This window comes from Zeus faber (genome assembly GCF_960531495.2).
Source record: "Zeus faber genome assembly, chromosome: 20".
In the NCBI taxonomy this organism is placed as follows: Eukaryota; Metazoa; Chordata; class Actinopteri; order Zeiformes; family Zeidae; genus Zeus; species Zeus faber.
In genome coordinates, this window is record NC_137207.1 from 9,419,791 (window position 1) to 9,444,143 (window position 24,353).

General features: G+C 42.0%; 2 protein-coding genes across 2 annotated transcripts; both read left to right on the top strand.

The window, feature by feature from the left end:
• Positions 1-1,677: 1,677 nt before the first annotated feature.
• LOC307245907 (uncharacterized protein) lies at positions 1,678-11,379 on the top strand. Its single transcript, XM_080021644.1, has 7 exons — positions 1,678-1,984; positions 5,264-5,347; positions 5,433-5,521; positions 6,455-6,640; positions 6,838-6,975; positions 7,101-7,293; positions 10,327-11,379. The coding sequence occupies exons 1-7, from the start codon at positions 1,711-1,713 to the stop codon at positions 10,632-10,634; spliced, it is 1,272 nt and encodes a 423-aa protein (XP_079877770.1). The 5' UTR covers positions 1,678-1,710; the 3' UTR covers positions 10,635-11,379.
• A 4,993-nt stretch (positions 11,380-16,372) lies between these two features.
• Positions 16,373-19,202, top strand: LOC307245348 (uncharacterized protein; the record flags this gene model as incomplete). Its single annotated transcript, XM_080020878.1, has 7 exons — positions 16,373-16,523; positions 16,900-16,983; positions 17,105-17,193; positions 17,506-17,691; positions 18,218-18,355; positions 18,576-18,768; positions 18,889-19,202. 7 exons carry the CDS (start codon positions 16,373-16,375, stop codon positions 19,200-19,202), a joined length of 1,155 nt encoding a protein of 384 aa, XP_079877004.1.
• Positions 19,203-24,353: the final 5,151 nt, after the last annotated feature.

The following is a 24,353-nucleotide window of genomic DNA, read 5'->3' on the forward strand; positions in this document are numbered from 1 at the left end:
TGGACGCGCCCGGGGACCAGGTGATAAGTGTCCATTGCTGGTCAGACAATGATGGGTGCATGTTTTTGGTGGGAGTCCTTACTGACGTGAGGTGGAGGAAACCCCATGTGAGCACGGGGAGAACATGCAAACTCCACACAGAAAGGCTCCTATTTGGGAAATAACCCGCCGGAGCACGGTCTGTGTGCTGTGTGTGTGTGTGTGTGTGTGTGTGTGTGTGTGTGTGTGTGTGTGTTCTCACACGCCTGCTTCTATGTGTGTTCCTCTACTGGCCCAATTCCCAATCACTTCCGACAATGATCTCACTGGTTGGTGTGTGAGCCCAGGTTATATTTCACTCTGGGGCTCATCGCACGGGCGCAGACCGCTCCAAAAACAGCCTTTCAACCCGTCAGGAATCCGGGGGGTGTCAGGGCTATTTAAAAAGCATCCACCGAGGGGAGGCGCAGGCCACACACAGATCACCCGAATACAGATGCGCACAAGGGCACACACAAACATGAACGCACGCACGCACGCACACACGCACGCACACACACACACAGGGGTGGAAAATCCAGGTTTAGAGAATACAATTCCACTCCGGGGTTTTTTTGGTCACCCATGTGGGTTTGCTAATTAGCAGCAACCCGGAGGTCCCTGAAGACATCAGCTGGATCAGTGCGTGTCCGTAATAAGTTCGATGTTATTAGCCATGACCATACTTTTGAATACATGTATACATCATGTACAGAAATATCCAACTCAACTATATTAACATTTATATTTAAACCCAGTTGGCATCCAGCTTGCATCCTTACTGCCCCTTAGCCCCTGTTATACCCTATTTTGTAATGAGCTGTATGGTAACCTGGTGCATAGCGTAGATATACTGTGTGTGTGTGTGTGTGTGTGTGTGTGTGTGTGTGTGTGTGTGTATATATATATATATATATATTAAAGTACATTACAATGCAACTATTACCAACACAAATTCGTTTATTCATGAAAATGTACTTGGCCCAATAAACAGATTCTGAGTATTTCTGAACCTGTAATTGTTTTAACCTCTGCACGCACGCACACACACACACACACACACACTCACACACACACACACACACGCACACACACACACACGCACGCACACACACACACACACGCACACACGACAGTAGTAGTAGTAGTCATAGCGGTAGTAGTGGTAGGAATAGTAGTGATAATAGTAGTGGTAGTAGTAGTAGAAGTAGTAGTAGTTGTTGTAGTGGTTATAGTAGTAGTGGTAGGAATAGTAGTTGTAGTAGTAGGAGTAGTAGTAGTAGTAGTAGTAGTAGCAGTATTAGTAACTGTACTAGTAGTAGTAGTAGCAGTAGTAGTAACAGTAGTAGTAGTAGTAGTAGTAGTAGTAATTGTAGTAGCAATTTTAATAGCAGTAGTAGTAGTCGTAGTAGTAGTGGTAGGAATAGTAGTAGTAGTAGTGGTAGTAGTAGTCATAATCGTGGTAGCAATAGTTTTAGTAGTAGTTGTCGTAGTACTAGCAGTACTTTATTAAGATAATATCTTATCTTATTCGAATCTGTTGTCACAATGGCGCCATCTTGCGGTTCGCCCTGTACTTTACTCTGTTGGTGGGTTCTGTGATCGATTAAACGTGTCTGCGATCGAAAGTTAACATGCCGTCCATCACACGTAGATGATTTACAGATTCAAAACGCCAATAAAAAAAACAACATGTCGTCGAGAACGATGGCATGCTGTGCCAGGGCTGTGATGAAGAGCCTGAAACACAGCGCTCTAAAGCCTCGCCAGGTGCGTCCATCTGCACCGGGGCGCTGCTACTACGACACCGCGAAGCCGAGGACCCCGGCGCCGCCCGTGGCGTCCCGGTTCCGCACCGTGGACCTCCGCAGCGACACGGTTACCAGGCCCGGAGCGGCCATGCGACAGGCCATAGCGGAAGCCGAAGTGGGGGACGACGTGATGGGAGAGGATCCGACGGTGAACGGTCAGAGGGGGAGGGGACCTATTATGAATAACTCACTTCTTCAGTGCTATATATACTGTGCGTGTGTGTACACACACACACACGCACACACACACACACACACACTCACACTCACACACACACACAGTGGTACCTCGACTTACGACTGCATCTACTTACGACTAATCCAAGATAAATTAGTATCGACTTGCGACCGACTGCTCCAAGATGCGTGGAAATTTGCAGTTGGCGCGTCGGCGGCCAGTCAGCAGTCAGTCAGCTGTCAGTCAGCAGTCAGTCAGCTGTCAGTCAGCAGTCAGTCAGCTGTCAGTCAGCAGGCGACCTACATCGTGTGTGGACGTAGTTCATGGCTTTTTGATATTTTTTTTAATATTTACTGTGTTTGTGCTGCGTATTTTTATTTTTATTTTCACCCTTCATGATTTCATAATTTATATGGGAAAAATTGCTTCGACATACGACTGTTCTAACATACGACCGTTCTTATAGAACGAATTACAGTTGTAAGTCGAGGTACCACTGTATGTGTGTGTGTGTGTGTGTGTGTGTGTATGTATATATATATATATATATATATATACACACACACACACACACACACACACACACACACGCGCACACACACACACACTACTCACAAAAAGTTAGGGATATTCGGTTTTCGGGTGAAATTTTTCCGGATGAACCTAAAATGCACTATAATCTTTAGGGTAGAACTTAATTTGACCTTCTCTAAAGTTTTGAATGCACATGTCCAACTGTTCAATGTTTCAGCACTTTTTGCACAACTTGCTGTTCTCTCACAAGGAGCTGTACGGCAAAATTCACAACAGGTGTTTGATCCATGAATCGACCAATACATTTCCTGGTTCAATTAGAATTGATATTTAAACAGTCCTCTTCATCATGCTGTTAAACATTTTGACATCATGAGACCAAGACGACACCTAACATCTGATCAACAGTACCTCGCCATTGTGAGGCTTCAAACAGGATGTTCTCAGAGGGAAGTGGCCACTGAGCTTAGAGTGTCAGTGTCATCAGCAGCTTGCAACAGAGATACAGAGACTGGAAGAGTCACAGAAAGGCATAGAAGTGGACGTCCTTTGGCCACATCCCACACTGATGAGCGCTTCATTGTTAACAGTGCCCTGCGGAACCGGATGATGAATGCCACTCAACTCCAGGCACATTTAAGGGAGGTGAGAGGCACCCAAGTGTCACGTCAGACCATTCGAAACCGTTTACATCAGCGTGGTCTGCGTGCTAGACGACCTGCAAGGGTACCTGACCACACCACCAGGCACAGGCATCATCGTCTTGCACGGGCCAGGGAGCATTTACGCTGGACGATGGACCAGTGGCCTCAGTGCTGTTCTCTGATGAAAGTCGATTCACGTTGAGCAGAAATGATGGCCGCCAACGATGTTGGAGACGTCAAGGAGGGCGCTATGCATCAGCCACTGTTGTCACCAGACGAGCCTTTGGAGGTAGTGGTGTTACAGTGGGGGCAGGTGTGTCTAGTCAATACAGAACTGCCCTACACTTTGTGAATGGTACAGTGACAAGCCCATACTACCTGAATAACATCATTTATCCAGTCATTGTGCCCCTGCATGAACAACACAGGCCTCATTTCGTCTTCATGGACGACAATTCTCATCGAGGTCACATCATTAGGAAACGGCTGCTGGAGACTGGGGTACCTCAAATGGAGTTGCCTGCACTTTCTCCAGACCTGAATCCCATAGAAAACCTATGGGATCAGCTGAGTCGCCGTGTAGAGGCTCGTAACTCTGTACCCCAGAACCTCAATGACCTGAGGGCCGCCCTTCAAGAAGAGTGGGGGGCCATGCCTCAGCAGACAATAAGTGGACTTGTGAACAGCATGAGACGTTGTTGTCAAGCTGTAATTGATGCTCAAGGCCACATGACAAGTTATTGAGACATTGACATTTTTTGTTGTGGTATATCCACCGCTGTTGTTGGCTTTTGTTTCAATCAATTGTTTGAGATAAGGAAATCACCATTGCATGCTTCTACTTAAATGCCCTACTTTCATGTTATAATATCACTGTCGCGTGAACTTTTTACGTTTTCCATAAATTTCTCCCGAAAGCCAAATATCCCTAACTTTTTGTGAGTAGTGTGTGTGTGTGTGTGTGTGTGTGTGTGTGTGTGTGTGTGTGTGTGTGTGTGTGTGTGTATATATATATATATATATATATATATATATATAACTTAACACAACCAAGCCATTTCTTTATCGGTAGAAAAACATCCTGAAACACCCTGATCAGATTTTGGTTCCCGTTGTACATCACAATAAGACTAGAATTAGAATTAGAACCGCCTCCATCTGAGTAATATTTTAAAAGAGGAATTAATACCAACTGTCTGTGAAGAAATTTCAGAAGATGGAAATGTAAGTATTTAAAAAATAATTCTGCGTGTTTCTTTCTAAAAAAAGAAAAGAAAATGAGTTTGTGGTACATAGACTGTAGGCTGCGGCATGTGATCCGCTGTGCGTTTCTCCAAACAAAACCAATAAAAACAGTGTGTTTTTATTGGAGATGTATTTATTTTATTTTATTTTCTGACGTTTACATGAAACAAAAAATCCCCACTGTGTCCGTGTCTCTTTTCGCAGACTGATAAGGTGAAATCAGTGCAACTTTACAGTGAAATTCAACGCAATCCAGGGTAAAGCTCAAACCCTATTGGTTCAGAACTCGGGGCCTCGGGAGGGTGGCTCCTCCAACAAAAAAAAACAGCCCATTTTGAAACACTACGGTTTTGAGGCATGTTTAAATTGGCTCAAAGGATAATCAGAGAGGTATTTTCAGCAAAAAAAAATTCAAATACGTATTTTAGTTGAATGAAGTTAAAACTATGTTCAGACATTTTTTTTAAATCTCGTGAGGGAAATTGCTGAGGGCTCCCGTCTATTACTGTAGGAACTCTTCTGATAAATGCAATATGTAAACTACCAACTATTTCTTGCCAGTGTACTATGCATGTTTGCTATTTTTGTTTCTCAAACATTTTTCTCTGTTGTACTCAACGGGAAGTGTATTTACAAAAAGGAAAATAAATGATTCTGCCCTCCGCTGACCAGCCATCTGTTATTTGGATAAAGTGGATTTTTAGGTGTATTTCAATTCTGTGTGTTATATAGGACATTAAACCACTATTTAGGAGAGCAGCGTTTTAAAGAGGACCTTTGCACTGACATTTTAATGTGTTTTCACGTCATTTTGTGCATTCCGTTTGTTGCAGAGTTGCAGAAGATGGCAGCTGATATGTTTGGGATGGAAGCCACTTTGTTCGTCCCCTCTGGAACCATGGGGAATCTGATCGCAGGTAGGGTGATCTCTGGTGTTACAGACAGGGTGACGAAAAACACATCACTCAAAGTGCGTTGTGTATTTTGCGTGTTATCATGCAGTGATGGTCCACTGCAGGGAGAGGGGCGATGAGATGATCGTAGGGGATCTGTCCCACTTGCATATCTACGAGCAAGGAGGGAGTGCACAGGTGAGCGTGCATGAGAGGCTGCACACTGATCTCCGGCCTTCCCTGTCCCGGTGCTTCATCCTCTATTTCATGCAAATCACCCATATGTTTGTCTCTTTTAGAGGGGTGAGCTCGGTCAAGCCGGTAAAAATGACTGTCCTGAAGAAATGAGGGCTGTCAATAAATTAAAAGATTTAATCGCAATTAATCACATGATTGTGTTTAGTTAATCATGATTAATCGCACACTTTTTATCTGTTCAAAATGTACCTAAAAGGCATATTTTTCAGGTGCTTAATACTCTTATCAACATGGGAGTGGACATACAGTATATGCTTGCTTTATGCAAATGTATGTTTATTGGAAATCATTTAAAAACCCCAAAAAATGACAAAAATTGTCCAGAAACCCTCAACGGTATTGTATTTAGCAAAAAAAAACAAAAAAAGCTCAAATCATAACATGGCAAACTCAAGCCCAGCAAATATCTGTAAAACACTAAAATGTCTTATTATCATTTATCATGTTATTTGTAGTGAAAATCGTTCCGGTTTTCACCACAAACAACATGATAAATGATGATAATAATAATAATGATAAAAATATTTTACTTGTTTTCGCTTACATAGACGTCGTTGATGTTCTGTCCCACTCATTACCAAGCACCATCAAAAAAAAACAAACAATGTGCCACGCGACTGAATTCAATACTGATTTGTCTGTATGTGTGTCAATCAATCAATGTGTTGTTGTCAAGGCTGTTGTGAGCCTATAGCCTGTGACGCTTGCCTCCGACCGTCCCCTAGTCACTTTCCCCCTGCTGTGTTAATGCGCCAAACAAATTTGTAATTAGTGGCGTTAAAATTAATTTGCATGAACACGTTATTATAGCGTTAACTACAGCCCGAGTATAGATCCTGTACATGTACAGTACATGTGTGTTTTTGTTTCCAGCTGGCAGGTGTCCATGCAACAACAGTAGCAAACCTCCCCGATGGAACCTTCGACCTGGACCAGCTGGTGTCGAAGATTCGCCATGGTTACCCGGATCCCCACTACCCGCGATCACGCCTGATATGCTTGGAGAACACTCACAACATACAGGGAGGCCGTGTCCTACCACTTTCCTTCTTACAAGAGGTGTGTGTGTGTGTGTGTGTGTGTGTGTGTGTGTGTGTGTGTGTGTGTGTGTGTGTGTGTCTGTGTGTGTGTGTGTGTGTGTGTGTGTGTGTGTGTCTGTGTGTGTGTGTGTGTGTGTGTACGTGTACCACAGTCTACTTTCCCATATAAAATTTCACAAATGCTCGAGCCTTGACCATGCTTTTCCCTGGCCCTAGGTGCGTGCTATTGCGGACATACATGGCTTAGCGGTTCACATGGACGGTGCCAGAGTGATGAATGCTGCTGTAGCCCTGGGAGTGTCTCCACGCACCATACTGCAGCACACACACACTGCCAGTGTGTGCCTGTCCAAGGTGGGACTAAGACTCTCTCAAATCAAGAAACAGACTCACAACAGGTCTCAGAATGTCAACAAAAATCCGTGAGGGTCGCCCTGAAACCAGCTTCAGATGTTGTATGCTATTCGTGCCTCTGACAGGGTTTGGGAGCCCCTGTGGGCAGCCTGCTGTGTGGCTCACAAGACTTCATATCCAGGGCTATCCGATGTCGTAAAGCTCTTGGAGGGGGGATGCGGCAGGCTGGCATCTTAGCAGCCGCCGGCCAGGTGGCTCTGGGAGAGATGGCAGGGAGACTGGATGAAGACCACCGCAATGCCAAGACCTTTGCTCAAGGTCAGTGGGTCATATAACAGTAATCCAGTATGGCAGAGGTCTCACAGTGTATTTTTTGTAATTAAGATACTATGCAGTTATACGTCCACTTAAAATGTAACATTAAAATAATGTTTAAAAGCTTTATTACTGTAACCAAACAAAATTCTTTGTAGTGTGTGTTTTGCCTGATACCTAACAGAATTGCAATCTTCAGAGGGGAAGAAACAAGTCAGGGCAGGCAAGAGCTGTGATTACACTAAATCCTCTGGTCACACTTGGCCTGTATCTCTGTCTCTCTCTTACGCCCACATGGACAATATATGCTCACTATATACAGGCATTAAGAATCTCAACAGTCCTGTTTGTCCCGTTATGGTTAACAATGGAAAATTCTAATTTGTACATTTCCATTTCCATTTCAAAGTAGCTCTCCACCAGCTGCCACTGCTGTCTATCTACAACAATAAGAACTGGTTATTGTATTGAAACAGCTACAGTTGACAAATTTGACCAAATTGACTAGAAAAAAGACTAACACTAAATACAAATATGGTATATTTTTTGGTTTTTGATTTAGTTTGTTTTGTAAATATCTAAGTATCCTCTTTCATTCCCACCCAGTCCCCTGAACGCCTGTTCTTTTACTATGTAACTTCTCTGTTCAGGTACGAAACAGAGGGAAAAGTGCATTATGCCTTACAGCACTATGTCACTTCCTTGATGTTTGGCTCCAATAATTACATTTTTCTGCCTGGTAAAATTTATAAAAAAAACTATAAATTCTGAACTTGCCGGTCAAAATGTCCGATAATAATGCTCCTACAAAACGTAGCCTGTCCACCTCCCCAACAGCAAGGATAAGACGGGCCAGTGGTGCCCCCGGCACCCGCACCTCAGTGGGCGTGTGCCGGCCCTCACTCTCATTGCGCCACAGGGTTTGTTTCACCCTCTGAATCGCGCGTGTGAGCCGATCTGCCAGGCCGAGCACATCTGGTACCTAAACTGGTAGCAGGGGGCCGATCTCCGGGCCCTCTCTCTGAGCTGCAGGGAGCGAGGCTCTGGGGGACCCATGGACTGAGTGCTCGCGACAGCGGGCAAGGTCTGTGCAGGAGGCGCTGTAACCTAGGTGTACATTATATTTGCGTTTGTAACATGTACGGTTATTGAAACGTGACCGTTAAGGTTCAGATTGGTCCGGTAAAATAAATTATTATAACTATTACACCAGACAGAGTTTTACGACAGTCGTGTAAAGGTGCAATTGCACTCAGAAACTGTATGGGCGCCAAACACCAAAAGTTACATAACGCTTCTTTAACTAAAATTATTTTTTCACACCTAGTTTTAGTTTTTAAGTGTAGTTTTAGTTAGCTGTACAGGGATGTAAACACATTTATGGTAAAAAAAAAAAAGAATGTACTGAAATATACTTATGGTGTTAGCCGATGGTTTTCCGAGTTCCAATGAATGCATCACTTCCAACACACATTACAGTTTTCTGAGCCTGCGAATGCAGCATCGCTGCTGCTTGGAGCTCTTCAACCGGAGACTAGAGCCGTGTCCGCATCTTAGTTCTAACCTAATATCAGAGAAAAAATTTGCAGATAGCGTTGTTTTCTCGGACGGGTTTAAAAATAAAATGGGTTGCCCACCCCCTCAGTCAATTTTTGCTTTTTCGTTCATCAGGTTCCAAACAGTTCCGGAATGGGCGTGGGGAGCAGCAACATTTTAATCTAAAGCGACACACCCCCCGAAACAGCGCAACGGGCAGAATTTCCATTCTAAAAAATTGCTGCCGGTCCACGTGTCCACAGTTCCGGTCAAATATTATCTGTATTTATCGAGCTTAAAAACAATTGATAGGCAGGCTACATAAAGAGTCAAATCATGAAGGCATGTAGATGTAGAATACTTTTTATTGGATATATATAAAATAAATCCCGTCGGTTAACGCCGTTTTAAAAATCAATAAATAAATATCACGCATATTACGACTTAAATTAAAATAATTTTCGTTCATGCTCAATAAGTAACAAGTGCAGCTGCTTATATTAACATTTCACTACAATGAAATTTTGATTAAAAACTAAATAAATATGGCAAATAGATCTAAATAAAGAATAAAAGTTTGTGGTGTGGCACGTCTTGTCAACATATTTTACACAATGGATATTTACCGTCTGCTTTGGGTCGGAACTTAAATAAAGTTTAAAAAACGGCAAACTATGAATGCATGTGTCCTTGTTGTCAACGATACATCATCTTTCTGCTTCTCCTCAGAGTTCTGAATGCTGCGCTCCGTTGCTGCTCCGTGTGTGTGCGTGTGTGTGTGTGCGTGTGTGTGTGCGTGTGTGCGTGCGTGCGTGCGTGTGTGTGTGTTGGCAAACGCAACCTGCCCTCAAGGGAGTGGGACTAATTTATATATCAACAAACCTGATTGAGTTGAAAGGTCAGCTAGAGATCGTCTAAACTGATTGGCTTTCCGTTATAACTTGCCGAAAGCGGAAATGAATAGATCTGCAGATTTTTTTTATCGAACTGATTGAGTCTTTTATTTTTTCACAAGGAAATAAATATGGTGATAATTATCGTTATCATTTTCAAATTCAAGTTCAAGAGATTATTTGTCACATACATATACATACGGTCATACATATATGCAGTGAAATGTCATTTCATCACCCAGCACTCATTCAAATTGTGCTTACAAGGAATTATTTTCACCAGACATTATGACCGGAGAGATTTGAATATGTCGGACTTCAACAGTTCGTCAAAAAACAATAATTGCCAGATAACGCAAACTCTGGCGCCAGGAACTGGAGGGTTGTAGAGCCATGTTCGAATGGCTAGAATGCATAATCTGAGTGGGGTTTTTTTGTTTTGTTTTTTTCTTTCAGAAAAAAAACACTCATGTTTTGCAGACATATTGAAACCTGACATGCTGAAAAGGAGCATAATATTTTTGATTATAGTAGTAATAATAATAATAAGAGGTCCCCTTTAATGCTGGACAGGATATCTCACCTGTGTTGCTTCTCTCTATTCCAGCTCTCCTGGACTGTGATTCCTCCCTGTTCAGTATAGACGTGGGCTCTGTGGAAACGAATATTGTGCGGTTCCATCTCCGTGACCCGAACCTTAGTCCCTCAGAGTTTTGTGAGCGTATGGCCCTGGTTGGGAACCGTGAGGAGGCCGCTCTGGGGGAGGGGGTTCAGGTTCGCATGTTCCCTTACGTGGGGGGCTATGTGCGGGCTGTGTGGCATCTGGGAATAAGCGCAGAAGACACCCGGATGGCCATCCAGAAACTGCAGTTTGTAGCACGGCAGTACTGCAAGGAAAAGCTGCAGGCACAGTGAGACCCAAAACGACTCCGAATGAAGAACAAGACCGACTAAGAACTCTTAAAGTGAAGAGAACCTAACTCTGGGATCAATTTGACTTCAAATTATTCAAAGGCTTTTCAAAAGATGAAGACTTACACAAACTCCTTAGATTTTTCCAGAAATATAAATTTGAATACATGTGACATTGAGAAATTATGGATTTTTTTTAAAATCAATTACCTGATTTGATGCTCATTTTCAGGACGCAAGCTTCGACAGCTAGGTTACCGTGGCTGTGCATTCCATCTAGTTTGGCCTGGAAGAGTATAGATGTAGGCAAGGATGACTAATGCAGCGTTCACATTTTGGATTTTTTTAAATAAATACAATAAAAAAAATCTAAATAATTAAAAAGAATGTTTGCATTTTTCTCTGCTTTGACATTGCTCATCAAATATTTCCATAGGTTCAGGATTTGTCTCTTTCAACTCTGTCACACGTGGGTTCAACGGGGTTCCAGCTGTATTTCTATTTGCATATGAGAACATTTGTCTGCTACTCCTTTTTAATCATGGTTCAAAAGTGACATTAACACTTAACTTCATCACTTTGTTCTTTGCAACTGCACTGTGATACAATGTGTACAATGTGGGACTTTAATATACTTTGTAGTACTTAGTATACATTATTGTTCTGGCCCTCTAAAAAGGGGCCAAACAGCTCATGACAGCCAGTCAAAGCTGAAGTTAATCGCGCTTATTTCTTACTAATGATAACTTTCCTCCCATACAGTGAGTGCAAAGACTGCAGAACTGCGCAAGTATTGTCAAAATATGAGATTGTTTATTGCATTATATGGAATGTAAATTGCATTATCTTGAATGCTGTGCAAAGTCACACAGTGGGGGCCCTCAGTTCGTTGTCTTTTTGTTTGTTGATTGACAGATCTTTGACCAGCTTTGGCTGTGCACTCACTACTTTATTATTTGTATATGTTCATTTGGAGCATTATAGGGCCGCTGTACACAGAGATAGCAAACAACACACACACATACACACTTATGTATGTGCTGAGTAGTGGGATTCAGGGCCAGTGGTTCAGTAAATTAGGCCTGTATTGACGATGCAAATAGATATGACTCATATGTTATCCTGTTGAACAAGTTTTTCCCCCTCCCCCTTTGTGTCTAATAGTTGATGCATTTTTTTTTATCGGCCTCATCTACCTCAAAACACGTTATATTAAAAAAATTTGGCCTTTAAGGAGTGATTGAAGTAAATGTTGAAAAAGTGGAAAAAAACAAAACAAAACACAAATTTAAATAGTTTCTGAAATTTTCAGATACCCCAGATAAACTGATGGGATATGAACAGCCTTCATAACAAAGTGCAAATTGTGTGAGTGAATGTTATTGAATATTTCTTTAAAAGGGAATTTATCCTCAAAATATGAAGTAAGTATTAATACAGTCTGTATATGTCCTCCAACTGCTGGTACATGTAATGCACGTCAGAGCCCCAACATTTGTATTTATAATCTTTTAAAAAATGGCTTTGCTGTTCAATGACCGTGTCATTAATTGATTGAGATGATTTTATGTCAAAGTATGGGTGGTAGATCTCAGTATCTTATGTAGAAATATCTCTCATTTCAAATGAATGTAAAGAAAGAGACTCCTGCACACTGTCTAAAGTTGCAATTAAATTATTATTTTTTAATATTTCTTGATTAGAATTCTGCACAACATTTGTAGTGTTTAACTGACTGCTTGTGAGAATTCAAGCCTTTGATTTTTTGATTGCCTCTGGACAACCATTCAATTGGTTCTTTCACAGACCTAGGCCAAAAATGAATTAAAAAAATAACCCAATAATAATCATTATTATTATTATTGTTGTTATTGTTGTTGTTGTTGTTGTTATTATTATTATTATTATTATTATTATTATTATTATTATTAATAATAATAATAATAATAATAACAATAATCATTACAATAATTATATGTTTTTGAACCTTTTATAACAATAATAATACTAATTATTATTTATAGAATTATTATTCTTATTTCATAATAATAGTTTTTATACTTTACTACTATAGTGGTTATGTTTAAAACGTTTATAGTTGGTATAGCACACTTTTTATGTACTCACAACTAATATACCAAACTTGTGTTAAGTTGTTAATACTACATATCTGTACTGTATATCGTGTGTTAGAAGTTGAACCTAACATGTGCTTACATTTAGTTAAATATTTTTTCATGTATTTTTGGTTACTTTTGATGACCAAAATAACGTTTAACAAATATAACCTACTAAAGTACAGCTTAGGTTACAGTAGGTTAAGTGGTAAGGTTAAGATGAGTGTTCTTTCACAACGCTTACTATATTAATGAAAAGTATACTAAATATATATTTTAAATTAGTACATAAAAGTAAATAATGATTTACTTTCATGTATTAAGTAAAAATATAATAACACAGTATTGACAATTATAGATAGTATATTTCTCCCAATTTTTATTCTCAGAAGTAAAAAAAATAAATCTACTTTTAACAAACTTTATATTTCAAAAATATACTGGTAGTATGTACAAATACACCTTTTTCCACTTGGATGTAATCAACGTTTGCTGACATATTCTCCCTAATCCTTAAAAGCCAGTTTCCTCTTTATCCATACATTTTAATGTTGTTTTTAATGTTGTTTTTTAGATTCCTGCATGGTCATTATGCCTCTATTATAACTGGTAAACTGACAGAGGGATGATAAGGTTATAATAGAATGCATTGATATCATTTAGAAAAAGAGAAAAAAACTTGGGTCTTCAACAGGGCCCCACCCAGGATAGGTGAACACGTTTTGAGGTATGTCAATAGGGTGAGGTGTTGACATATGTGACATAAAACAGAGTCTGGTCACGTTTTGCTGAGTGCAGTAGCTTCGAAAAAGACAATGAACAGAGTGAGCCCAAACTTCCTCCGTGTGTTACCCCAGGAATTCTGGTGAGTATTATAAGCTTTTACCTTTTATCACACAGCAATCTATAGGCTGCATTAAATACATTGAATACATTAAATGTTACACCAATCTCTGTCGCAATGTAGCTGAATGTTATTCTCCCTTGTAAGTCGCTTTGGATAAAAGCGTCTGCTAAATGACTAAATGTAAATGTAAATGTAAATGTAAATAAATACCTGCATTACCTGATCTACCTGTGAATGGGACCTCACAAATGTTCATACGAGCAGTAATAACTTTGAAAAAGCCCGCCTAAATGTATACTTTTTACGTATCGTTTTCTTACTAAATCTGAATCTTTGTGCGTCCTCTGTTTGAATGGAGGGGCCCATGGTGCCACAGAGGCTCCAGGGGCATCGGGACTTCAAACTACTAACCAAAATACTGCATGTTTAATCAGGAAAATAATAATAGAATAATAAAATATAGAATTTATAATAACAATATCAACTATTACGGCTAAATACTGTTTATTAAATACCATTATGCATAAAGACACCTGCATATCACACCTTGAGTGACCAGGTGGCAACAAACCAAATGTGGGACAGAGTACGTTTGCGTGGGACAATGCGGGAAACGTTACCAACGCTGAGAGGTAGTCCAAAAATTGTTGATATAATGTCTATCTAACTTAAAAAATATATACATTTATGTTCTGTTAAAAAAAAAAAAAAAAAAAAAAAACGGAAAACAGAAAACTAAACTTGCATACCGCTCATGACTGACAGGATCTGACATGAAAATTGGAATTGCACCCCTGGGCGGATCTCAATCTATTTCACAATCGAATCACATTAGAAGGAAATGTTACAAGGTTCAACCAACAAGACACCCATGAGCTGAACACTTCTGTGAGGTCATCAATGTCCCCGGATGGCTGGATGAACTCAATGGAATAAAGTTTACAGCAATCCATAACATACTTTTTTTTTTAAATACCGTATTTTCTACTTTATTAAACTGGAACGTCGCAAGAAACAGCCATTCAATGTGTTTCTGTTTTGCTTGTGGTATTCTATATGCTGTTCCCATTGTTGGTGGCGTGGTCCGCCTCCCCCAGCAAGAATGCAAAGATGTGGCACGAAGAAGGAGTGAAAGGCAACCGCAGCGAATTCAGTAAAGCGGCATACAGCTAGTTGTGGTCAGTCAAACTGCCGATGTGGATGAACATTCACAAAAAAAAGAGCGGCACCCACCGTCTCAAAAGACAAAGAATAAAACCCAGTCGCCCTATTAGAGCGAAGACGAGGACAAACCCAGATGTTGGAGAAAAAAAAAAGTAGTGCGATTTTGAATGGAATTCTGAGACCAAAACAGATGATTTCATAGATTGGCACTTTACCCTCTGAGCACTAAACTTTTAATGAACATTTTTCACTACCTTTACATTTTAGCTCATATTAGACTAATTTTTGACGGTAAAGTGCAGTGTTTTATATCTCTGGATTCAGCACAACCTAGGCGAGGTGACCGCCACTTTCTAACGTCACATTTTTAGAATAATAAAGATACGTCATAACTGACAACCCCGACAACTTGCATTTTTTATTTATTCATATTCCACAGAAAACCTAAATATATTTTTTGACAACACAAACATGTAGTCACAGGTCTTGTAAACATGTATAAGTCTTCCCCACACTAGTATATTGTAACCGTAATTTCAGACATATACTGTAATTGTCTACTCTGCAAATTAATTTCCAGTGCTTGACGCACTGTCAGCATGTTTTTCCACACAATTCTTTGAAATTACAGTAGTTTACAATAGTTTTGACCAGTGTCCAGTTATATATTAAAATTCCAATGCAAAGGAGTCAAGCAGAAGGTCATGATATTAAATCGTACTGTTAGGACCGCGACAAGGAGGGACCCAAATGCGCGACAAGGAGACCGTGGCCGGACCGGGGTAAAAGGTTTATTCGGGAACACAGTGGAGACGCCAGAGGATTTCCGGTCGGGTAGGAACGGGTCCGCGCCGGCGGGTGTAGCGGACCAGGTGGAGCGGGACAGGGCGGGACCAGGTGAGGACACTTGACGGAGCGATCCAGGGGGTTCCGTCGGGGAGGCGGACAATCGGGGTGGACGGAGCAGGAGGGGACGACTCGAGCGAGGAGGAAAGGCAGGCGAGGGCACGACAAGATACTTGGAACGATGGACGCGGGCGGGGCCAGGCGCGACATGAACACGGGTAGGTTCGCTAACGGTCTGGCAACGAGTGACCTGGGGAGCTGGAGAATAAATACTGCGTAAATGAAGGAGGTAACAGATCCCAGGTGTGTGGAATTGGCCGAAGGGAGGAGCAGCGGATGGGGCAAGAGCGGCCTCCAGTGGCGCTGGGAGGCCGCTCTACATTATATACAGTATGAATGTGGAAGTAGAGCTGTGTGCGGCTTTTAACCCCAGTGACCTCACCCTCACCTTGCTTATACTTCCACCAAATCCTTTGCTTCTGCACTGTAAAAAAAAGAAAAAAAGAAGACCAAATGTTCAACTACACCCATTTCTGACTTCTTACATACCCAGAGAGGAGAAAATAGGATGTGTGAATATTGAAATGATTGCTTTAAAGCCTTTAATCAGTTTGCTGGATCTAAACTGGGACAGAAGCATCACGCGGTTACAAATCTTCTCGTTTTCTTCCAGGGTTTTGACAAAGGGCGCCATCAATTCGAAACGACACCATGTGCTCCCCGCTGTGCTGGGACGAAGCCCTGCTCTGTCCCATTACACTGTGAGAATGAGCAGCCTCTCAACGTCCAGGACGTTCAACATCCGGACCGTGGATGTGCGCACTGACTCGGTCACCCGGATCGGAGCGGCGATGCATCGGGCCATGGCTGGAACTGAGTTTGAAAAAGGACCGTTGGGAGAGGATCTGAGAGTGAAGGGTAAGGGCTAAGTAGGTTAAAAATAAGACCTATAATGTCAAATTTTTATAAAGTGGTTTCAAAATCACATGACAGCATTCATAGATTGATGTCAAAAATAATTGGCTCCATGTGGTGACCTGCAAACAGGAACCCATGAAAGGATAATAATGTCAATTTTCCACCTTGAGCTTATTTTCAATCTGAACCATAGAGAGAGAATCTATAATCAAATGCTTCTGTGCAGTTATTTGACAATCTTAGTTTTCAGGATTAAACCACATAATCTACATAGAATGTGAGTGTGACTAGTGTGGAAAAATATGACCCTAAAACTAAAGAAATCAGCCAAAAGCCAGTCTATCTTGGTCCCAATGTTTTGCTGTAATGTGTCCAGAGTTGCAGAAGATGGCAGCTGACATGTTTGGGATGGAGGCTGCTTTGCTCGTCCCCTCTGGAACAATGTCCAATCTGATCGCAGGTGAACTGATCTCTGGATGTTTTGTACAGAGCAACCAAAACATCATTTGCATCAATCACATGAGCCGCAGGTTGCATAAGTCACTCACTGTGCGTTGTGTGTGTTGCACATTGTCGTCCAGTGATGGTTCATTGCATGGAGAGGGGCGATGAGATGATCGTAGGGGATCTGTCCCACATGCGTATCTACGAGCAAGGAGGGAGTGCACAGGTGAGCGTGCATGAGAGGCCACACACTGATCTCCGGCCTTACCCGCTCCTATACGCCGGACATTTGTCCGCCTCAGCCTTCACCCTCTATTTCATGCTTTTTGGAACATCTGACAACACTAAAATCAAACAACTCAATATCTTTTTAGCATCTCGTTTAGCCTCCTTTTCTACAGTGCAATATCGTTTAAATGTATGGATTTGACAACATTAGTGTTTGAGGGACAAATCTTTTTCTAATTGTTGTGTGTGTGTGTGTGTGTGTGTGTGTGTGTGTGTATATCTGTGTGTTCTGTGACTGTTTGTGTGGCAGTTGGCTGGTGTCCACTCCATGCCAGTGACGACTCTCCTTGATGGAACCTTTGACCTGGACCAGCTAGTGTCAAATATTCGCCATGACTACCCGAAACCATTCTACCCACGCTCACGCCTCATATGTTTGGAAAACACACACAACATAATGGGAGGCCGTGTTTTACCACCGTCCTTCTTACAAGAGGTCTGTGATTCTTTAATCTCAAATGCATGAAAACATTTTGAGACACTGTTTTTTCAACCAATGTCAGTCCATATGGTCATGCGGTTTGTTGTTTTTCCTTTCTTCCTGATTAATTCCAACTTCCCGTATTGACTCTACTCAAACAGTTGTTATAAATAAAGCTTATGCGATTCAGCTCTGCTGAATTTATCGTGCTTAGTATTTAATCTCATAGTTTATTTATGGGCAAGCCATTATGAGAGACCCGTACCCAATGTTGAGAATATTACTGCAAAGTAATCTAATTACTAGTGAGTAAACCATGGAATTTTTGATACAGATCCTTTCTATGTTCTATACCGTGGATTACAGTTACCATATTTTGTGATGTAATTATGCAACGTCATGACATGTTTCCCGTTACTCTCCAAGCCTGCCCATTTCCTGTGTTAACTTGTTTTCAGTGGTGCAGTGCCCCCTCTAACTTCCCTTGAGACCAGCTCCCATGGCCCTTTTTAACATAATCCTTGAAAATGGTGCATGCTAGGTGCGTGCTATCACAGACAGACATGGACTTGCAGTCCACATGGATGGTGCCAGGCTGATGAATGCTGCTGTAGCCCTGGGAGTGTCTCCACGCACCATATTGCAGCATGTAGATAGTGTCAGCGTAAGCCTGTGCAAGGTGAGCCTGCAACACATATGCAGATTTCTGATATTAAATGTCTCTGAACAAAGACAAAATGCTTTTGGACCTTTGACATCTCATCCTGAGTACCTACAGTGGCCCCCCTAATCATAGCTGTGTCATCATACCTGACTATACTTTTTTTTATATTTGGCTTGGTATATGCTCTTCTTAGGGTCTTTTGAAATCAGTTTCCAATGCTCTATGCCTCTGGCAGGGTTTGGGAGCCCCTGTGGGCAGCCTGCTGTGTGGCTCACAAGACTTCATATCCAGGGCTATCCGATGTCGTAAAGCTCTTGGAGGGGGGATGCGGCAGGCTGGCATCTTAGCAGCCGCTGGGAAGCTGGCTCTGGAAGACATGGTGTTGAGGCTGGAGGAAGACCATCGCAATGCCAAGACCTTTGCTAAAGGTTAGTTGGTCATATAAGAGCAATCCACTATGGCAGAGGTCTCACAGTGTATGTTGGGGGTGGGTTAATGCTGAACATTATATCTCACCTTTGTTGTGTCTCTCTTTATCTCTCCTCCAGCTCTTTGGGAATGTGATTCTTCTCTGTTCCATGTAGATATGGACTCCGTGGAAACAAATATTGTGTGTTTCCGTCTGTGTGATCCCAGCCTAAGTCCCTCAGAGTTTTGTGACCATATGGCCCAGATATGGACGGGCGAGGAGGTTGCTCTGCAGCAGGGGGTTCGGGTCCTTATGTTGCCCTTTTTTGGGGGCATTGTGCGAGCTGTGTGGCATGTTGGAGTAAACGCAGAAGACACCCAGATGGCCATCAAGAAACTACAGTTTGTGGCCAGACAGTATTCTAACAACAAGCAAAATAACAGGCTCCAGTAAAATGAGGCCGAAAGACTGGCCCAGACTGAATTGGTAACTCCGACTCATCTGTCCCACATTTGAAGTGACAAACAATATGCTGCTGCTGCTAGTCGCGAGAGGGTTGGTTCTAGAGCCGCCCGTTGATCCACTTGTGGCACCAGGGCATCTTCGGGCAACCCTTCCCTTTGCCGGAGCCCCACATTGGGCCAGCGGTTGTCAACCTCTGATCACTGATCCAGGATGGTCAATATGAGTCTGAAGCATGATTATTTATCCAATAAGTCAAAAAACAAGGCTTGGGAAGCCGTTTGAAATCGTGTTCAATCCTGACCGTATCTTTTACACGGGTGAGCTTTGAGGCTCTGCTACTAGAAGGGGGTTAAATTGTTTTTTTTTTTAAGGAGGGGTTCCAAGAGGTTTGGGGTTAATGTTTAAATGTAAATTAATGTTCAGAGGGTTGGCCACCGCCCGTGGAGCTGCTATGATTTGTTATTTCAGATAAAATATATTTCTCTCAAAGCTATTCAAAACCCAATACATATTTATTTTTGTTATAGTGTAGAAGAAACTCTCCTGCATTGTCGGTGAGGTTAATCTTCCCGCTACAAGAAAACAAAAACTGAGAATATTAAAGATATTTATTCTGCAGAATAAAGAGAAGAATTCAGTACTGCTCCAAAGCAGTGTTCTGACCATTCTGACCCTATTTGTGGGGAAGACAGTTTTATACCAAAGAGAGGTTGTGGGCCATTTGTCAGAAGTCATTTACAAGACTGTGCCCCTCATTTGTCCTGTTGGTGTTACCCTCAAACGGTGAATTCACAGGTACTTGCAAACTTTTGGTGGGATGCCCTTGAGTAGAGGAAAAAACAATATTAGTGAGTCTGTCCCCTCATCTGTGGAGGAGACAACCATCATTAGACAAGAGCAATATTAGGTATGGTGGATTTCTTGGCTGCATTGGCTCCAACATTTCCTATAGAGATGGGGTCAAGTACGTTATTGTGAACAACACAAATAGGAAGATAAAATGGGGGGGGTTATGACATCACAACATTAAACAGATGTTCTGTATGTCTCATCAATCAGCTACACCACAGTGTATCACACTTGCAAGGGCTATTATCAACATATCTGTAAATCAATGAAGCAATCACTTTCATCTATAATCTGTGTACTTTTCAGGATAGTCAGATTGATACCCTCAACGTTTTTGCTAGGAGGAAACAAGGGAGAGAACCATTCTGACTTTATTTATCAATTAATCTAATGTAATCTAAGGAAAAAAGGAGAGTACTATTCTACTTCTTCTACTTCTTGCCCTCAATGCTTTTGCTAGGAGGGATCAAGAATGATCTGTAATAGTTATGTTTTCAATAATGTTGATTTATTATTGAATAACAAAAAAAAAATACAAAAATAAAGATAAACAAACAAAAACCACGATTCTCCTGATCGATGCAATATTGGCCACTTCCAGGGTCCTCCAGATGGATTATCTACTGCTTGTTCTATCCGAGGGGAGGATTTCTGAGTTTAACAAAGCTTCTTCAACGATCCTCTAGATCCGTACAATCTTTAAGCTTACTCAGAGCTATTTCCTTCACAATAGCTTTTCCTTCGATCTTCCCTGGTTGGTAGAATAGCTAAGCGTACTCAAAGCTTTTCCTACGATCTTCCTTGATCGGTACAATATCTCAGTTAGTCCTCACCTTAATTTGTTCAGGATCTCGTGTTGTCTCCTCTGGATCTGTCAGTCATGTCTAGATGACACCTTCTTGGATGTCTTACGGTCGGTTCCTGCCTGCCGTTGTGCACACAACCTGGGTATGAAGAGGTCCAACAGAGTCAAGCAGAGAATCTGGTTAAAAAAAAAAACCTCTATTGTCCTCATTCAAATAGTTGATTACATGCATTTTTCTCTCACAGTAGCAAGACTTCAATAATCAAAAAAAGGAAGAACAATTCTGCCTACTTTTAACCTTAAAATAGGGAGAGTATTAGCCTCCTCATAAGGCTAATAAATCTTTTTGATTTATTTAAAAATTATTTATATAGCACTGTGTATTCACACTCAACCAAAAACAACTGAATTTACCAACCCCAAAGGAGACCAATAGCTTCCCACTTATGAAAGCAACTTCACTTGTTCATCATCGGATACATCTGATCATACTGATTTATCTTAAATTATCAAAATGTCCATCAATGTTCACTCTCAAAACAGCCTCAATCAAGGTAAACCATACTCAGATAATGAAACCAATATTCATAGCACTCAACCGTATTTAAATCAAATCAGCTTTTCCGCATGTGATCAATAAAATCAATAATACTCCATTAATTAGGCGAATGCCTTGATTAGTCAGTCCGTTGCCAAGTCTCTTACTAACTAATTGCAAACGCAATATGAGAAAAATAACTACTGTAATCCTATATGTGAGAACAAGCAATCATGTAGGTTATAACCAGATCACGCACATATAGGTAAATGCAGGTGTCTATTGAAAAGAGTGTGGATAAACCGCACTGGCCTGATTCACAGGATTTATAATTCTTATGCGCTGTCATCCGCAAGCTCCTGGTGTCTGTGAAGAACTGCCAGATGTCTTGTCATCTGCCCCTTGGATGATCCAATTCAGAGACATTCCATCTTCTCTGTCTTTCCCCCAGCTCTCACTCAGCAAAGTAAAAGAGAGGAAGAAAGAAAAAAAAAAAGAACAACACAAGAGTTCAGTGTCTTAAGACCACTCTAAATTCTTATACATACTATAATCCAATTCAATGAGACATACATTATCAGCTTTTTTATTTCTCGCGCATTTGAAATTAACTAATGTTTACTTTTATTCATATGACGCATTTAAATCTAAATTGTATATTAGTCAATCTAATATCACCTCTAATTAATTATTTTATTCTATTTTCCTATTTAATAAAATTTTATTTCTATTTATTTTATTTTATTTTATTTTAATATTCATTTATTTATTTATTTTATAAGCACCACCCCTTGCTCCACCTCTTGAATTTAGGCACAACTTCCAGTTTGCACTGGTCGTCAGCGAACGAACATCCTGTTTTAGCTCCCCGTCTGAACAGCCCAGCCTAATGCAGTAACGCACAGTCATAAATCAAAGCTGGTTCCTTTCACTCAGCAGCCGAAACACAAAACCTCTTCTCTTGCATAAAAAACTAAGACTATCTGCTCCTTTAACCAACATTACTCACAACAAGCACTGTCCCACACACTCCAAGCACAAAAAGAAAAAACTCACACACCATCCAAACAATCCACAAATCCCACTCATAATTCAGAGCAGAAGATTTTCTTTTCTTTTCTGAATGTGTATATGCATGTGTAGGCAGACTGTTTCTGGTGATTCTAGTCCTTCTCTCAAGAAGGCTCATTTTGTTATCAAATATATAAAGTCCTGTGATCACACATAAACACATCATCTCCATCTCTGCACCATCTGCTCTTGTCAGTGCAGCCTATCTGCACAAAACACTACCGCTTCAAGAGCCGCACACAGCTCAATTTTGTGAGGAAACACTCTTTTTAAAGTGGTATTTCGCTGGAGCGGCAGCATCGGCAGGTGAGGCCCAACAGATCCTAGTTCGTGACGCCACTTTGTAGTTTCTTGATGAATTTGATGTGTTGATAAAGGAGGAGTGACCGCTGACGCTGACTTGAGTAAAATAATAGATTTATTACAAAAGAACAGCATCAGACTAGACTTGCCATGGACGTCTAGGAGAGAACTGAGCCGGATGGATTCGCTATTGAAGGAAACTCAGGCAGGTTCTTTTATGCTTAACCAGAGACAACGTTGACCATCTGATTCCCCTACACAGGCCACCGTTCACATTTTCACCTCCCTTATCACCGGGACCCCTGACAATGGGCTCTCTCTCTCTCTCTCTCTCGCTCTTGAGACCCCTGGCACCGTCTGTTAATAATTATCTTATACAATGGGTACTGTCTGGGGATGCCGCTCATTCCAAGACACCTCAGTATGCAGTACAGTATGCTACATACAGTACAGTAAGGCGGGGGCCTGTGTGAGTGTCTCAGTGCTTTTTGTCAGAGCCCCCGGTGAGTTCAGCGTTGACAGTCCTCATGGCTTGCGGGAGGACAACTCCGTCTAAATCTCAGTCCCTCTGTCCTCGCTAAGAGATGAAAGAGGCGCCTTTCCACTGTTCTTCAAGTATTCATTCATTTTGGTTTTTTTTGAGAACTCATAAAAAAAAAAAAAAAAATTAAAAAAAAGTATTTGCTGGCAGCGGTGGGATTCGAACCCACGCCATCGAAATGACTGGAGCCTAAATCCAGCGCCTTAGACCACTCGGCCACGCTACCCCGTTGCAAATGTCAGCGGAGACCCAATTTTGGACGATGTCGCATCGTAGTTCTGGCTGACGATAACCTCCCGACTTCTTGATTGGTATACGCGGCAATTTATTCATTTCAATTCCAGAACGGGGAATACCATGACCAGCGTCCGTCGAGGGGCCGCTTCGCGGCGCTATGCAGGGGCGCGGCCTCCCGCACCGCGCCGGCGCCACGGAGGGGGCTCGGCCCGCCGCGCCGCGCCAGGAGGGGGCTCGGCCCGCCGCGCCGCGCCGCGCCAGGAGGGGGCGCGGCGCGGCGCTCGGCGGCGGTGCTACGTGCAGGGAGCGCGAGCAGCTGTGGTGGACAAGCGCCGGTGAACGGTTCGACGTCCCCTTCAAGATTCGGCTCTTGTCGCGCGTGCTCGGTGAAAAGAGTCGTTCGGTTGTGCGACTCGTCGTTCACTCAAACTCAGCCAGCGTGTCGCACGGTCGGGCGGGGGGGGGGGGGGGGGACGAGAGCCAGGAGAGTCGGCTCAGCTCTGTTGGACACTGAATTGTCGCGACATAAACGAGCAAGCAAACAAACAAACAAAACAACGGATTAATTCTGTCGAAAATAACTGTGCCAAACGCCTGTTCTCCCCGTCCTCCGATATTATTTCAACTCTCACGAGACGAAGAGCTTCTCACTCGCTGAATCGAAACTCAAGGAGTTTGTTTGGGAAACGAACGAGTCCTTTGCCGGAGTCCGCTGCTGATGGAGTCGTTTGAAATCAAAACGTTCGGGGCGGACGAGTCGTCCGCGCGTCTCGCACAGCCAGCGGACACCGACTG

Bases quoted from the DNA above. Each gene is read 5' to 3' on its own strand.
- LOC307245907 (XM_080021644.1), top strand. From the start codon at position 1,711: ATGTCGTCGAGAACGATGGCATGCTGTGCCAGGGCTGTGATGAAGAGC. The intron at 1,985-5,263 runs GTCAGAGGGGGA...CGTTTGTTGCAG, and splicing joins AGAGGATCCGACGGTGAACG to AGTTGCAGAAGATGGCAGCT. The intron at 6,976-7,100 runs GTGGGACTAAGA...TGCCTCTGACAG, and splicing joins CCAGTGTGTGCCTGTCCAAG to GGTTTGGGAGCCCCTGTGGG.